This window comes from Notamacropus eugenii, chromosome 6 (assembly GCF_028372415.1).
Source record: "Notamacropus eugenii isolate mMacEug1 chromosome 6, mMacEug1.pri_v2, whole genome shotgun sequence".
Classification (NCBI taxonomy): Eukaryota; Metazoa; Chordata; class Mammalia; order Diprotodontia; family Macropodidae; genus Notamacropus; species Notamacropus eugenii.
The window spans coordinates 16,732,165-16,747,582 of NC_092877.1; the positions used below are offsets into that span (position 1 = coordinate 16,732,165).

The window sequence follows — 15,418 nt, forward strand, 5'->3', positions numbered from 1 at the left end:
TGAAGGATGCAGAGGGCTGGAATTGATTTGCTGCCCTGAAACATTTCTTTTTTAATGAAATATTGTCTTATTGAGATGCAGACCTGCATAGTAGGGGGCTAACCTTGAAGTCAGGAAGAATCTGAGTCCAAGACCTACCTCGGACACCAGCTGTGTCACCTTGGGCAAGTCAATTTCTAAGTGCCCTGATGAAATTCTCTTGTACTGTACATGGCAGATACTGATCTTTGGCAGTAAATGAAATTCCTCACCAGCAGCTCCCTACCCCATGAAATCACAGGTCTCATAAAAATGATTTACTCTTCAGCAGAGGGATCGGTCTCTCCCACCCTCCTTTGCCTGGCCCTCCCAGATAATGTATACCCAGAAATGACAGCAGTGGGCACCTGGCTCCATTTTAATTCACTGAGTAAACTTCCTTCCTCCCTGCTCTTGCAAAGCTTCAAGCAAATTTCAACTCTCTATTCCAAGAATTCTATACACATACACACATTTGTCAACTATTTCCCAGGTTTGTTTGTTTGTTTTTTAATTAAGGCACTTATGACAACCGTAAAAATAGACGTCATGCTGAGAAATACAGCTCTTTGGCAATACAGATTTTTTTTTTAAAAAACAATTTTAAGATTCAATTTAAAGAGCAAGATCCCTGATGAAACAGTGGCCATGGGGCTGTTCTCCCACCCCCCAATTGTCAATACAGAAACCAGAGGGGAAGAAAAGAAGGGGTTGTCCAGTTTACAAGTCCCTGTTTGACTGAGCATGGAAAGGCTTGTACATTCCAGCAACAAATGGGAGACCACTTTTAGGGGCCAGTTTTGATTGAACTTCTCTAGTCCATGTCAAAGAAAATGCTCCCCAAAGGGAATTCGAAAGATGGTTCTGTCCCAACATTGTCCATTCAACAAGTATTTATTCAATGCCTACTATATGCATAGGACAGGGTGCAGTAGAGATTCTATGGGTGCTATGCACATAGTAAATGCTCTATCAAAGCTTATTGATTTTGTTTCTTAATGAGGAAAACAGCATTTAGCATTTTGCAGGTATTTGCATTTGAAAGACCACACTCTTGTAAAACCAATTTACACATCCATGCTAAAAGTTCCATTGCTAACCCTAAAAACTACTCAACATTAAAAAAAATACTAGAGCTTAGAAATGCTTTACATTTAAATAGCAATTTACATGGTATAAACACATTCATATCTTCATTGGTTAAAAGTGGTCAAAGGTTCGTTGCTGCTTTGCACACCAGGTTAAGAATCACAGTTTTAAATAAGGTAGAATTTGTGTCCAACATGCATCTTCCTTGACGACAAGATGAGTGTCTAATTTCCTGTAAGACCAGGTCATAAGTCAAACGTTGAAATCCCACAATGCCACACTCACAGGTCGAGGGATTTTCTTTAAGAAAACAAAATCATCCTGCTTGCCACCATCCCACAGATGAAGTAATTTGCAAGGGAAGGTTCTTAAATTATACATGGGCCCTTCCAACTTGGCCCCTGAAGGCAAGGTCTTCAAGAGATGAGGACTCTGCTCAGCAGACATTCATCATGATGCTACCTGCTTAGACTACAAAATTTCTCACAAGAAATCAAGAGTCTCCCTCTCTCAGACAGAGTCCTTTTTACACTTTCTTGGGCTCACACACTTCCAGCTTCAACCAATAATGTTTCAGAAAATCCGAGTTGGCTAAGGGCATCCATTGTCTCAGGAAAAAAAAAAAACCAAAAGGAAGTATTTGAAAGGGCAATTCTCACTCAGCTTCTGTGAGTGTCCAGGGCATCAGCAGAAAGTTTCGAGCATAGGATTATGAATGACTGAACAAGATAACAGGCACACAGGATGAACCATCCTCAGCCCCATTCAGTCCTGAGACCTCTCAAGAGTTCAAATCCCATCCTTCTCTGACTTCAATGTCCTCATCTGCAAAAGGAGCTTGATCCTCCAAGGTCCCTCCTACCTCTAAATCTAGGAATCAAGAAAGCTGTAAATCAGAAGTCAATTCTCCAAGGAAGACAGAGATCTGATACAATCCCAGGACATGACCCCCTTCTCCCCTTTTGGCACTGAACTGAGAAGTACTTGGTCCTCACTCTCAGCAGCCAAATTGGCATGGTTGCCTGGCTTGAGTTTTCCAAGTCACAAACAGCCAACCCAGTTAAAAGTACAAAATCCAAATGGAGACAATTGAAAGAGAAGCTGAAAACTTAATACCCCAATCTATTCAGAGAGGGACCCAGTGCCAAGAAAGAGAATGCTACCAACAAATGAGTAGCGATCTTTTTTATTCAGACATGGACTGGCATTCTCTAAATCCACTTAACTAACACCTATAGAGTGATGCTTGCTACTCAGGGCAATTACCTGAGAGTGAGGGCCCACCTCAGAAATAGCCAGAAAGTCTCAGGAATGAAGAAATCAGGCCTTGCCTAAAATGCTGTTCTAAGATCAGGGAGCTAGGTACACTAGACAGGATGATAGTAGTTAGGAAGAAGTCTGAAGAAAGGTCAAAGAGGAGCATTGGGCAATTTGACTCTTTCATAAAAGATAGTTAATTCAATAAGCATTTATTAAGCACCTAATATATACCAAGCCCTGTGCAAGGTCTTGGGAATACAAATACAGAAAATAAAATAATCCCTGCCCTCAAAGAATTCATATTCTACACATTTTAACATTTTAACACCCCCAATATACACAAGTTATACCTATTTTTTGACATTGGGAAGTAAAAATATTGTGATATGTACTTTCTCTTAAGACTTAGTGAAGGGAGAACAGGCTTCCTCAGAGCCCTTTTCCTTGCTTAGAAAGCAAGTTACGGGGGAAGCTAGGTGGCACAGTGCATAAGTGTGGGCCCTGGAGTCATGAAGACCTGAGTTCAAATCCACTTACTAGCTGTGTGATCCTGGGCAAGTCACTTAACTCCAATTGCCTAAAAAAAAAAAAAAGGAAGCTATGCCTTTATACCTCAAGGAGAAGGAAGTATGTTGTAGCTTAGGGGATAGAGCCCTGGCCCTGGAGTCAGGGGAGCTGAATTCTAGTCCTGACTCAGCTAAATCCTCCACTGGACCTACAGGCAAGTCCCTACATCTCTCCCAAGCGCCAGCCATCAAATGAGGTTAATAATAACAATTGCGTAACTCCCAACTCACCAGGCAATTGTGAGGATCAAATGATAAACACTAGAGAAAGACCTTTGTTAACTCTTACAGGGCTATGTAATGTCAGCTATTATTTTTATGGATGCCCTGGGTAGAGCCACGCCAGCCTGGTTGTTTTCTTACCTCTTTTTTCAGTCACCTAGTAATTGTCAACGGAAAAACTACAGAGCACAAAGCTACAGACCTGGGGCCAGACTGTGGGTACCATCAGGCAGAAAAAGAAAATTCTGCCTGTCCAGACCTCAGCTCCAAAATTACCCAATGTGCTTCTCTTACAGTCAAGGCAGACTCTTTTTTGCCTTTACCCTATTTAAAAGTATCCATCCACCATATTCACTGAGTGCCTGTGTGTCAGTCATCAGCCAGTACTTACTGAGTGCCTACAGTGTGTTGGGAAATGAAAGAGAATTAAGGACCCTGTAATCTTGCTGCCAACACATCCTGGTCCTCCTCTTACAGAACAGGAAAATGGGGTGGAAAAATTAGGGAAAGGCATGTGGCAAGTCAGAAACTAGAGCAGGAATTCTTGGAACAATCTGGCTCCACTTTCATTTTCCCCATATGTGAGCCAATGCCTATATTTCCAGACACCAGTGTTGGAACCAGTTCCACGACTGGAGGTGCTCCTGGTAACATGTCACAATAACAAGAAATCATGGGAACATAAAATAAGACCTGCAACAAATGTTAGAAGACATCTAGTCTAACCCCGTCATTTTATAGATGAGGCAACTAAAGCCCAGACAAGGAAGTGACTAACCCAAGGTCTCTCTGACCTCAGATCCAGCATTTTTTCCACTATGCCATAATGCCCATTCTGGTAGTGTTATTTACTGATCAAAATGTGGAATGCCAGCCAGCCAACCAGGCTACAGCAAGGATAGATGAATCCAAAAGAACTGAGCCAAGAGGGAAAGAACTGGGAGAAATTTTCGTTTTCAAAAATTATTGTCATCCCCTCCTCCAACACATACACATAGCTTTCCCCCTTCTCCTTTAAAATTCCACCAGTAATTCTCTGACTGTTCTTGTTTTGTGGCTGTTTCTCTTACACAACTTTTTCTCTTATCTGGGGTTCTAAAAGTTGATCCTTTTTCATTCTCCCTAAAAGACAATCTTGGGAGCCTTCCCTCTGTTTTAGTTGAGCTAAAAGGACAGGAGACAGATGACCTCTTAGCATTCATTCCCAAATGGGGGTACAAATGAACCCATCAGTTACTCCTACAACACAGTGTTCACTCTCACACTGCCTACTCCACATAAAAACTGGGATAAACACAACCAAGGATGAACCATAGGGAAACAGGTAAAAGACAGAAGAATCTCACCAATCAGCCAGAAAAAAAGTAGTCTCTGAAGTAGGCTGATCTGGTTCAGAGTCCCTGATTCAATGATTCTCTTAACCTTTCTCTCCCCATTAAATTGTATCAGATAACATTGTGCAGGGACCATCGTAGAGTCAGCATCGTCTCCCACTTCCAGTTATTGATCACCCAGAGACTAAGTCCAAACTCCCAGCATCCTTCAGGCTTATCACGGTTGATCCAGTAGGTCCCCAGCATATCAGAGCTATGTCATTGGAGTACAGTCAAGCTGTTGTATCCATCTCTCCCAAGAAGGACGCTTGGCGTCCTCATGCACAGAGAACATATCACCTTATACTAAGTTATCTTGCATTTAAAAAACAAACAACATTTAATGCCCTCTGATTTCTTTTTTGTTTTTTGTTTTTTCTCGTCCTCTAGGCAGGTAGCAAAAAGTGGAGAACCACATTATTCTTGCAACAGAAATGAACTTCACAAGAGGCAAAAATTGATCATACCACATTCAGCATCATATTTCACAGAAAACTGTGTACGTTTTTTCCCCATACAGGACATACTTCAAAGTAACAAAATAATTTTAACAACTGTAGTGTTCCTTCTTCCCTTTAGACGTAGATTGTGTTGTCCCTTATGGTACATAAATAGGAGAAAAGTAGTCTTTGAAATATTTACGTCCAGAGGTTCTTGGCTTGTTGTTGGATGTGTGTGTGTGTGTGTATGTGTGTGCGTGTGTGTGTGTGTATTTGTGTTCTGACAGCCTTAATTTTCATTTTCTCTCCATCCTCGGGCATTCTTCCCAAATTTATATACCAGTCTCCGTCCATCCACACGTTCGAGGATTTCTCGTTTGTAATAGTATCTGTAAAGAGGAAAATATACAAGGAGTCTAGGTAAGTCTGAGTTGGTGGAATACTTGAGCATGGAAGACAGAACTGTCAGGAGGGTGGAGCAGTTGGCATGTTGTCCCAAAACACCAAATTTGAAGAGAGCAGAGACCACTCTCATGCCTTCAGCAACAAGTAAATAATAGAATTTTGCACCTCAGTTCAAAGAGTGATTGTCCCATGCCTCCCCCCAACCACTGCATAGAAGCCAGGGTTTCTCTCTACCTGTCTCCCCCCACAACCCATTAAAAAAAGGCAGCTCTTGGCCCCTCCCTCAGCTGAGGGTGTTCTTGAAGCCCCTCGACCCAGGAGTCAACATTATAGGATCACCAATTGAGGGTTGGAAGGGAACTTAGAGGTCACCTAGCCCAACTCTCTCATTTAACAGATGAAGAAATGGAGGCACAGAGAAGTAAGGGGATTTTCTGGAGCTTCAACCAGTCTGAAAAACACCCCCTCCCCGCCCCGCCCCTGGTGGGCAGCGATTTGAATAGAGGCCATCTAACTCTGTCCTCTCTCTTGGCTGGCTATGGCTCCCATAAGTGGTCGCTGGCTCCTATGGTGCTCTAGGTCCGCACAGCCACTTACCTCATAGCTCGGCTGAGTTTTTCGTAGGTCATGCTACTATTATTTTTCTTTTTCCCCCAGAGTTGAGCCACTGCCTCTGATTTCAAGAACCTGAAGATGCCCTCAGACCGGTCTTCCCACTTTATTAAGCCTGGGTTCTTATCTGGGTTCAGGAGAATATCTCGGATAAACTCCCACAAGTGAGTCCCTCGAGGGTCTAAGCAAGAAAGCAGAGACAGTGTCACCAGGGAATGATGACAGGGGGACGTGAGTTCTGATCACTTCACTGGCTACTTCTGTAGAATGGAAGCAACTGAGGGCAACTTTGTGTTTACAGCGACTGGCACACAGTCGGTGCTCAATCACTGTTGTAGAATTAAATTGAATTGGATTGTGGACAAATGTCTTCCTTTGGGTCTCCCTCTCTTTCACTTCCCTTGTTAGAATCTAAGATCCTTATCTTAGGATCTGTCTTTCTTTCTCCTTGTATTTGTGTCCTCAGTGCTTGTTTAACACAGTGCCTGGTACCCAGTAAGTGCTTAATCAATGTTTGTTGATTGATTTTTATTCTGATAAGGGTTAAACTTGATGACCTCTGAGGTGCCTTTCAGTTCTGAAATTAGGTGGTTCTATCCCTTTCAACACTTGGGACATGTGCTTCCGTTCAATTCAACAAGCAATTATTAAGCATCTAATATGTTCATGACGCAGGGAAGGATAGAACTGGAACCTTTCCCTGAGAAATTCATCATCATTTTTACATTTCAGTCTGTTTCTATTGACACTCGCTTCAACGTCTGTTCCCCAGATCTGTGGCCATGACCTCAACCATCTATCAACACAGAAGACAAAGAGTAGAGCCCCTGCCCCATCTTGGATCCTGAAAACAAGTATCTCTTTCCTGGAGGTAGGACTGTCTTCAGGAGAGAGGGAGAGGGAAAGTACAGAAACAGATATAGTGAAAAAGAGACAGAGGAAGGAAGAAAGGAAAGAAGGAAGGAAGGAAGGAAGGAAGGAAGGAAGGAAGGAAGGAAGGAAGGAAGGAAGGAAGGAAGGAAGGAAGGAAGGAAGGGAGGGAGACCATTTATTACCAAATTCTTCTTCATATCCTTCTCTTAATTTCCAGGAGAAAACCCCAAGAAGGAACTATTCTGGCATTTCTTTGCATCTCCAGTACTTAGCATTATGCCCTCGCATGATGTTTAATAAATGTTTGCTGATTGAAAGAAAATCCTTAATAAAAAATTGTTGACTGGCTGGCTAACTCTAGGTGCCCAGAAAGTGTCACTTGCTGGACAACTCACTCTAAATGCTATAGAGCTAAGTATTTGGGAAAGAGTTAACGTTGATTAGCTAAGGGAAGAGAAGGACCAGGAAGAGAAGACCAGTTGACCCCAAAATGTCACCCCACAAAAAGTGGGAACATTTTACCTTTCCCAGTAGGTGCTGCTATTTTTTTCAATTGGGAGTAGCCAGGGCACCTTAGTGGCACAGTCAATAAGTGGCAGAGTCACTATTGGCTTTCAGTATTAAAGATTTTGTTTGTAAATATGACTGAACCAGACATGTTCAACGATTTGTGATTCCATTTGAGGTTTTCTTGGCAAAGATACTGAGGTGGTTTGCCATTTCCTTCTCCAGCTCATCTTACAGATGAGGAAACTGAGGCAAAAAACTTGCCCAGGATCATACAGCTAGTAAGTGTCTGAGGTCAGATTTCAACTCAGCTCTTCCTGTCTCTGCGTTCAATACTTTAATCACTGAGCTACCTACCTGCCCTGCCTTCTCTGTTTTAGTTTATGAATAAAGGATGGAGGTGGGAGGGTCTGGAGAAGGGGAACTGGAGAAAAGATGGCAGAAACTGGTCTGATATGGTGTGAGAACAAGATTTAAATTGGTGATGAAAAGCCATGAATTTAAATCTTGCCTCTGTTATTTATGATCTGTGTGTTTGGGGGAAATCACATCATAGCTGTGTTTGAGCATTTGAGGGACCATCCTATGGGTGGGAGACTCAATGTCTTTGGCAGTTAGGATGCTCCATAAGGTTGCCTTGGGAGGTGGAGGGTCCCTTCTTGCTAGAGACTTTCAAGCAGAGATTGTACGTCCATTGCCAAGAATGTTGGAGTGGGGATTCTTGTGACCATGTCAGGGACCCTGAGGTCCCTATCAGCCTCCAGAGCTCTGTGATTCCATTCGGGGGGGCCTCAGGCTCCTTCACTGTAAAAGGAGATATTTACTACCCCCAGCCAGTACTACAGGTCACCCCATAAACCCATTACCAGCTTCTCTCGGTCCATAGAGTACTTTCTTTGCTCTCCAATGATAATGGCTTCCTTCCTATCCATTCATCCCACCATCATTCCACCTGTTTTATTCATTCAATGAACATTTATTAGTGCCTACCATGTATAATTCTAGGGAGAGATTTTTTTAAAAAATCAGCTAATCAATCAACAAACTTTTATACAAGATTTACTATATGCTGGGCACCATGTAAAAGTGAAATAGTCTTTACCCTGAAAGCGTTTAGTCTACTGATCTAAGCTAATACACAGCCTTTTCAGTCTAGAAGGGGGGGCTAAGCCTAACACAGCTAAGTGTGATATACAGTATTCTGTGATTATGTGTAGTAGAGCAGTGAGGAACAGAGGATTTCGCTAAGCCAAAAAGGGATGTTTACCAACCTCAGGCACCAGAGTAGGCTTCATATATTATCAGGGGTGTCTGAGTTAGGCATTAGGGACGGAGGTAAGACATAGAAATGAGACAAAGGCCTCAAAGAGAAATGTCTGTTGGGAAAGACAGTGGTCCAGCTGGGTAAGGGCATGTTGTACATAGGTCAATAGAGGGAAAGGACTAGGAAGATTGGGTGATTCCAGCCTCTACAGGGTCAGAGGTGGTTGGCCTTGGGTCCAAGGTCACAAGGGGACCACTTACTGTGTTTTTTGGTATGAGATTTGACTGGATGCTCCTGTTCTTTTTTCAGATCAGGTGAATCTGCTCAAGAGGAACAGAGAAGGCACTTAGGTTCCCGTTCTTTTTCATTTTAATAACACAAAAATGCAAATGCCTGTTATAAAGAGAGACACCTTTCAAACTAGGACAGATCCTTTCTTCTTTTTTTTTTTTGGCATGCAAAGTTATATTTTAATCAGCTTGACAAAGGAACCATTGATGGGATTTGAGTGACTACAGAAACATATAGATTAGTTTAACAAAGGCATGACTCACAGTGGGCCCAGTGCCTGTCACCAAGATAGGGGGAACCTACTGAGGCACAACTGAAATCAAGTTCAGACTGTAAAATTGAGAGACAAAATTGGAGCTATCGTATCTGTGTCTGTGGGACTTTATATTATGAGGATATTTAGGGAGAGTGCACAAAGAACGAGTCTAATAACTACCTCAACGCTGAACTCCACCCCCTCCCAACTCATTTTTGTAAAGCAATGCCTCAAATAAAAAATAATCCCCAAGCCAGGCCTATCAAGAAAAGTGCTACAGAGGAATGGACTTGAAGTCAGAGCGGCCACCACTCAAAAGTTGTGTGACCTTGGGCAAGTCTCTTCAAGTCTCTGGGTCTCAGATGCCTCTTTCTAAAATGACAGAGTTGAACTAGATGCCTCTGAGGTCCCTTCTCCTCTAAATCTATGATCTTATGGTGCTATTCTTTCCTTCTACAGTCCCTCAGAGGGACAATCCAATGGTGGTCATTGGCTCCTTGACGGATTTCATTCCCCTGAAACCAAGAATCCATCCCTATTCCCATTAAGGGACTACAGGGCTTCAGATATAAACTGGACTTAAGCATTCTGGGTCATTTCTCATAGATGGATTAGTCTACCTCCCTGAGCTTCTCTCTACACAAAGGTTTGAGTGGTTTCTACAAGGGCACTACCTGAGTCAGATGGGAAGAGGAGAAAATTTGTCAAGACATTATACTAACTGCTCATACCTGTACACCTCTTTATATCATCCCATCTGGTCCTCATTACAACCATGAGAAGTCAGTGCTGTGACTGATATTCATTTTTTTTCAGTCTTATATAGTACTGATCCTATTTTATAGGTACAAAAACCAAGGCTCAGTAAGGTTATTACTCAACCAAGGGTCCTCTAGCTAAAAAGAATCTAAGGAAGTGTCTAAACTGTAGTGTTCCTGGTCCCTATGCAATCTGTGTCTTTCTGCTGAATCCAGTTCTCCATTAATGTGCTGCTCAGATGTCTCTTCAAAGCACTGAAGTAACTTTGGTTTCTTGCCAACCTGAAGGACCACAGATTTAAGTAGGTCCTGATCAGTCCATCATTGGAGGACCAGCCAAGTTAAGGTGAGAGGGTCTCTTTGGGACTGCAACGACTCAAGCAAGAAGAGCCACGACATCTCTAGACACTGAGCATTTTCATTGACTGTTCTCCATGCCTGGAATGCTCTACCTGCTCACTTTGGTCTCATGCATGTCCCAGCTAAAATCCCACCTTCTACCAGAAACCCTTCCCCACACATCTTAATGCCACTTGCTCCCCCTTTGGTTGTTTACTTCCAATTTTTCCTGTGTGTATCTTGTTTGCACATAGTTGCCTCCCCCATGTACCATGTAAGCTCTTTGAGGGGGGATTGTCTTTCATTTCATTTGGGTTTTGCCCTCCCCCCCTTTTGTTTCTCCCTTACTTGACGCAGTGTCTGGCATATGATAGGGACTTAATGCTTGTAGGTTTGACTTGATGGGTCTAGCATATGATTTGAGTGCCTGAAGGAATTCTAGCCAGATGGAAACCTGGCTCTTTGGAAATAAAAGCAAGTCTCAAGATCAGCAGATTTAGACTGGAAAGTACCTCAGAGATTATTTAGTCCAATACTCCCATTTCACAGGCAGGTAGAAAAATGCTTGGTAATTGAAAAAAATTAATAAAAAATATACATTTTGGTAGATGGGCAATATGGGAATTTGTCTTCCTTTGATGATCTATATCTCTTACAGCTATTTTCTTTTTCTTTTCCAAGGGGGTAGGAGTAGATGAGGAGAGAAAATAAGTACTTGAAAAATGAAAAAAGTAAAGCTCAATGCAGCTAAGTGGTGCAGTGATTACAGAGCACCGGCCGAGTCAGGAAGATCTCAGTTCAATTCCAAACTGAGGTATTTACTAGCTATGTGACCCCGGGCAAGTCACTTAACCCTTATTTGCCTCAGTTTTTTATCTGTGAAATGGGCATACACTGGAGAAGGACATGGCAAACCACTCCAGTAATTTTGCCAAGAAAACCTGTGAATAGAAGTCCATGGGGTCCTATAGCATTGGACACAACTGAACAAGAAAACGGGATAATAATAGCACCTACCTCCCAGGGTGAAATGAGATAACGTATGTAAAGTAGGGTTTAAACCTATGTCCTCTGACGACAAGCTCTCTCTCCCTCACCGTGCCATCCAATGAGGTCCACACAACTACCTCCTTCCCTTTCTCTCCTCCCACCACCATCAGTTGGTTTCTCTTGAAGATACAAAGGTTAATTAATTCCCAGGAAAATCAAAGAGCCCTCCATCACCCTCTCTGCTGGGCAGGAGGTAGTAGGGCGAGGGAGATTGCAACATCCCACACAGCAGGATGTGGCAATGTCGCAACTGCCTTGGCACTGCCCCATTGACACAGAGTGATACATCACGGTGACAGGTCAATACTGCTCCCTAGACAAAGAGACGTGGTTACCCAGAGAGCAGCGTGTGGCAACAGGAGCTTGCTAATGGCACCCGGGAGGGATGCACAGAAAGCCTTTCAGAGACAGGGTTGGGCTCAAGGAAAATACTTCTCTCCTCAATGGCCATGGTTTCTGTGTAAAGGCTGCAAGGTCTGGGGGTTGGCCAAAGTCAGGAAGAGATTGGTTCAAATACAGCCTCCACTGCTGACTACCTATTTGGCCCCAGGGGAGTCCCATTAAGCTCTTTAAAACTTTATTCTCCTTGCTAGTAGTGTGACCCTGGGCAAGTCACTTAACCCCAATTGCTTCACCAAAAAAAAAAAGAAACACCTCAGTTCTCTCCTCAGCAACATGGGGGGAAATGGTATCTACAGTATCTGCCTGCAGTTATGACAACATCTACATAAATTGCTTTCTAAACCATAAGGCACTATACAAATTCCAGCGCAAGGACAGAATTTTTTTTGGCTATGTCAGTCCTTCTTTCCTAAGGCTTAACTTTCATAGGACCCAGATTCAAATCCCAACTCTGATGCTGACTACCCTTGAGACCATGGACAAGTGACGTGTGCCTCAGTTTCCTCGTCTGTGAAAAGGGAGGATTGACAGATCAAAGAAGACACCCCTGTGTACAAAAATACAGTAGCTCTTTTTGTGGTATCGAAGAACAAGAAATAAGGGGGAGGGGGTGTTGCCCATGGATACGAATGGGATAGAATATTATCATAACATAAGAAGTGATGGAAGAGATCATCTCAGAGAAAACTGAGAAGACATATATAAAATAATGCAGTTAAGTAAGTAGAACAAGGGGTAATAACAACACATCATAAAGACAAACAACTTTGAAAGATAAGCGCTCTGATCAGCACAATGACCAACCAGAATTCCAGTATGTCGATGAAGCATGCTACCGATCTCCTGACACTGATAGATTTTAACATGGCCCCTGCATGAATGTTCTGCTTGACCATACCCATTTGTTACGTGTTTTATTTTTCTTACCCCTTCCTATGATAGCCTTGGTGGGGAGAGAAAGAAAATGGATTTTTGTTAAAAATTGAATTTAAAAAATAAAATTAACCAAAATAAACTGAATGCTTCCCAAGTTCTTTCCAGCTCTCGATGTATGATCCCATAACCGCCACACTTCTGATTTTGTCCCTGGATCTTCCTAACACAGGGCCCCTCCATGCAGCCCAGCAGAGGGTTTTATAATGCAAGTGTTAGAACAGGCCTTCAACCTCACTGCCTGGCTCACAGCAGAGATTAGAGATATTTGCATATGATTCAGCTGTGAGCGATTCTTTACGGGATATACAAATTTCAGTGTTAAGAGAGGCTGCAACGCCCTAGCTTGAGGCCCAACAAGCCAGTGGATAAACACATCAAGCCAGAGTTGGCATGACAGGGCCCCAGCTATCAAGCTCATCGAGAATACTGGCACGGCTTTTTATGAAAATGGGCAGATGTCAGAGAAATCAAAACAAACTCAACTTCCCCCACCTCCACTTATCAGAGAGGGCATCAGTTTAAGCCAGGCCCCGCCTTAGCTCTGCTGGTTAATTTTCCTCAAATATAGAAAGATCCTCAATCACAGAGCTTTTTATGAAGTCTTGAGATTCAACAATGGCACCCACTGGTGATGGCAGATTGATTGGTAGGATGGCTCTGGTTCAGTCTAGCTGTAGCTAGAGGCCACTCTCATCCGAGCCCCCATTGGTCAATTGGGGAAATGTTGTTAGATAAGTGAGACAACTTGACACAATGGATGGAACATTGTCCTGGGAGTCAAGCAGAGTTAAAATCCTATCTCACTCACTAGCTTTGTTCCCCTCAGCAAGTCACTTAACCTCCCTATGATGGGTTTTTTTTCATCTACAAAATGAAGGTGCTGTTTTGGATAACTCCTGAGGTCCCTCCTGGCTCTTAAATTCCAAATTAGATAATATTTGTAAAGTGTTTAGGAGAGTGCCTGGCACTCTTCCCTTCCCTAAATCTATCCTAGGCAGTCCCAAACACAGCCATAGAATTACAGATTCAGGACTAGAAAAGGCCCTGTTTCAGAAATCATCCAGGCTCATCCCCCGCTCTTGTTTACTTCTAATTTATACTGTCTATGGATTGCTTGCACACAGCTGTTTGCATGTTGCCCTAGACTGTAAGCTCCTTGGGAGCAGGTACTGTCTTTTCAACTTTCTTTGCGTTCCCAGAGCTTAATATAGTACTTGGCACATAATAGAAGCATAATAAATGCTGACTGCCTGATCTTTGGCTGTATTGACCAGATCTTGTCTGGAACTGCTAACAAGCTTCTTCCCCCAGACACCTCCACTAAGACCACTAGATAATAGCTGGTATTTATATACAGCTCTAAGGTCTGCAAAGACAATATTTTAAAATATCATCCCACTTGATCCTCAAAACAACCTTTGGAGGAAGGTGCCATTATTATCCCCATTTTATAGATGAGGAAACTGAGCAGACTTAAGTGACTTGCCTGGACTCACATAACTAGGAAGTATCTGCCTTCAGGTTTTGATTCCAGGTCAAGAGCTGTAGTCACTGTACCACTCAGCTGTATGAAATTAGGTGCCTTCCACTCTCCAAAAAGCTTTTTTCGCCTTCATTCTCTAAAGCATGCAGGCAGCCAAGACTTCTGTCTCCATTTTCTAGCTTGAAATAAAACCCAGATTTAGCAAAGCCAAGTTCCCCAGGCTGAGGGTATCAGGACTGTGCCCTTAGGTCTGACCAGGCACAATCATCTAACTCTGAGGTATTTGTTGGTTCAAATTAGGGGAAGTGGCATTAGCTAAGAGTTCAGGGACTTCTGGGAAGAAATATAAACTGAGCTCTCTCTCTCAGGCCGGGTCCAGAGCTGTGAAAGCCACAGCCACATCTGGGTGTGGCTTCATTTTCAGAGTGTCAGGGCTGGGAAGGGCCTCCCTAGGAAACTTCAAGGCAAAGTGACTGACTCTAAGTGACCCAACCTATGGGTGGCAGAACCAGGACCAGGATCTTAATCCTAGAGCTCTTTCCATTGAGCCACACTATCCTCCCCTCAGTACAGGCTGATAAATTCCAGTCTCTTTAAGTCTCTAACTCATTCACTCAAGAAGCTTTTACTGATTGACTACCACATGGAAGGTACTCTTGGGCTAAACAGAGATGAATAAGTCATGATGCCCAGAAATATTAATATTGGTTTGTCCCCATTCCCAATTCATGCTTATCCTACATGATGCCTTTTCCCACATTCTACAAGGTGGTCAAATTGGTTTTCTTACTATTCTTGACATACAACACTCCATCTCTTATCTCCATACCTTTGCATTGGCTGTTCGCCATGCCTGGTGTTCATTGACTCTTCTCTTCAGAATCTCAGTTTCCTTCAAAACTCTACTCAAATGCTATCTTCTGCATGAAGCCTTTACTGGTTCTTAAGCTAGTATACTCCACACACCCACCTCCTAAAATTGCCTTGTATTTATTTTATAAATATTGTATATACATGTTATCTCCTTTGATAGAAAGTTATCTCTCTTGGGGGCAGGGATTGCTTCATTTTTGTCGTTGTAACCCAGCACAGTGCCTTAACAATTGTATATTGACTGGTTGCAGCAAGGGACAGCCATTTGGATTTAGCAGGGGTGATCAGGGGGTACACCTTCCACAAAATGCAGGTTTTCCTAACACTGCTGCCACACAGAATGGGACCTGAGGCTGAGCCAAGTCCTCCAGCTTCCCACCCACCAGGTTTTCCACTCCAGT

General features: G+C 42.9%; 1 protein-coding gene across 2 annotated transcripts in view; it reads right to left on the reverse strand.

Moving 5' to 3' along the window:
- Positions 1-492: 492 nt before the first annotated feature.
- Positions 493-15,418, reverse strand: part of EHF (ETS homologous factor) — a 66,544-nt gene continuing 51,618 nt past the window's right edge. For both annotated transcript variants that reach the window (XM_072619174.1, XM_072619175.1), the window contains 3 exons: positions 8,890-8,949; positions 5,971-6,166; positions 493-5,357 (listed from right to left, as the gene is read on the reverse strand). In XM_072619174.1, the coding sequence (XP_072475275.1) occupies positions 5,258-5,357; positions 5,971-6,166; positions 8,890-8,949 (356 nt within the window). In that variant the 3' untranslated portion in view covers positions 493-5,257. The remainder of the gene's footprint in view (positions 5,358-5,970; positions 6,167-8,889; positions 8,950-15,418) is intronic.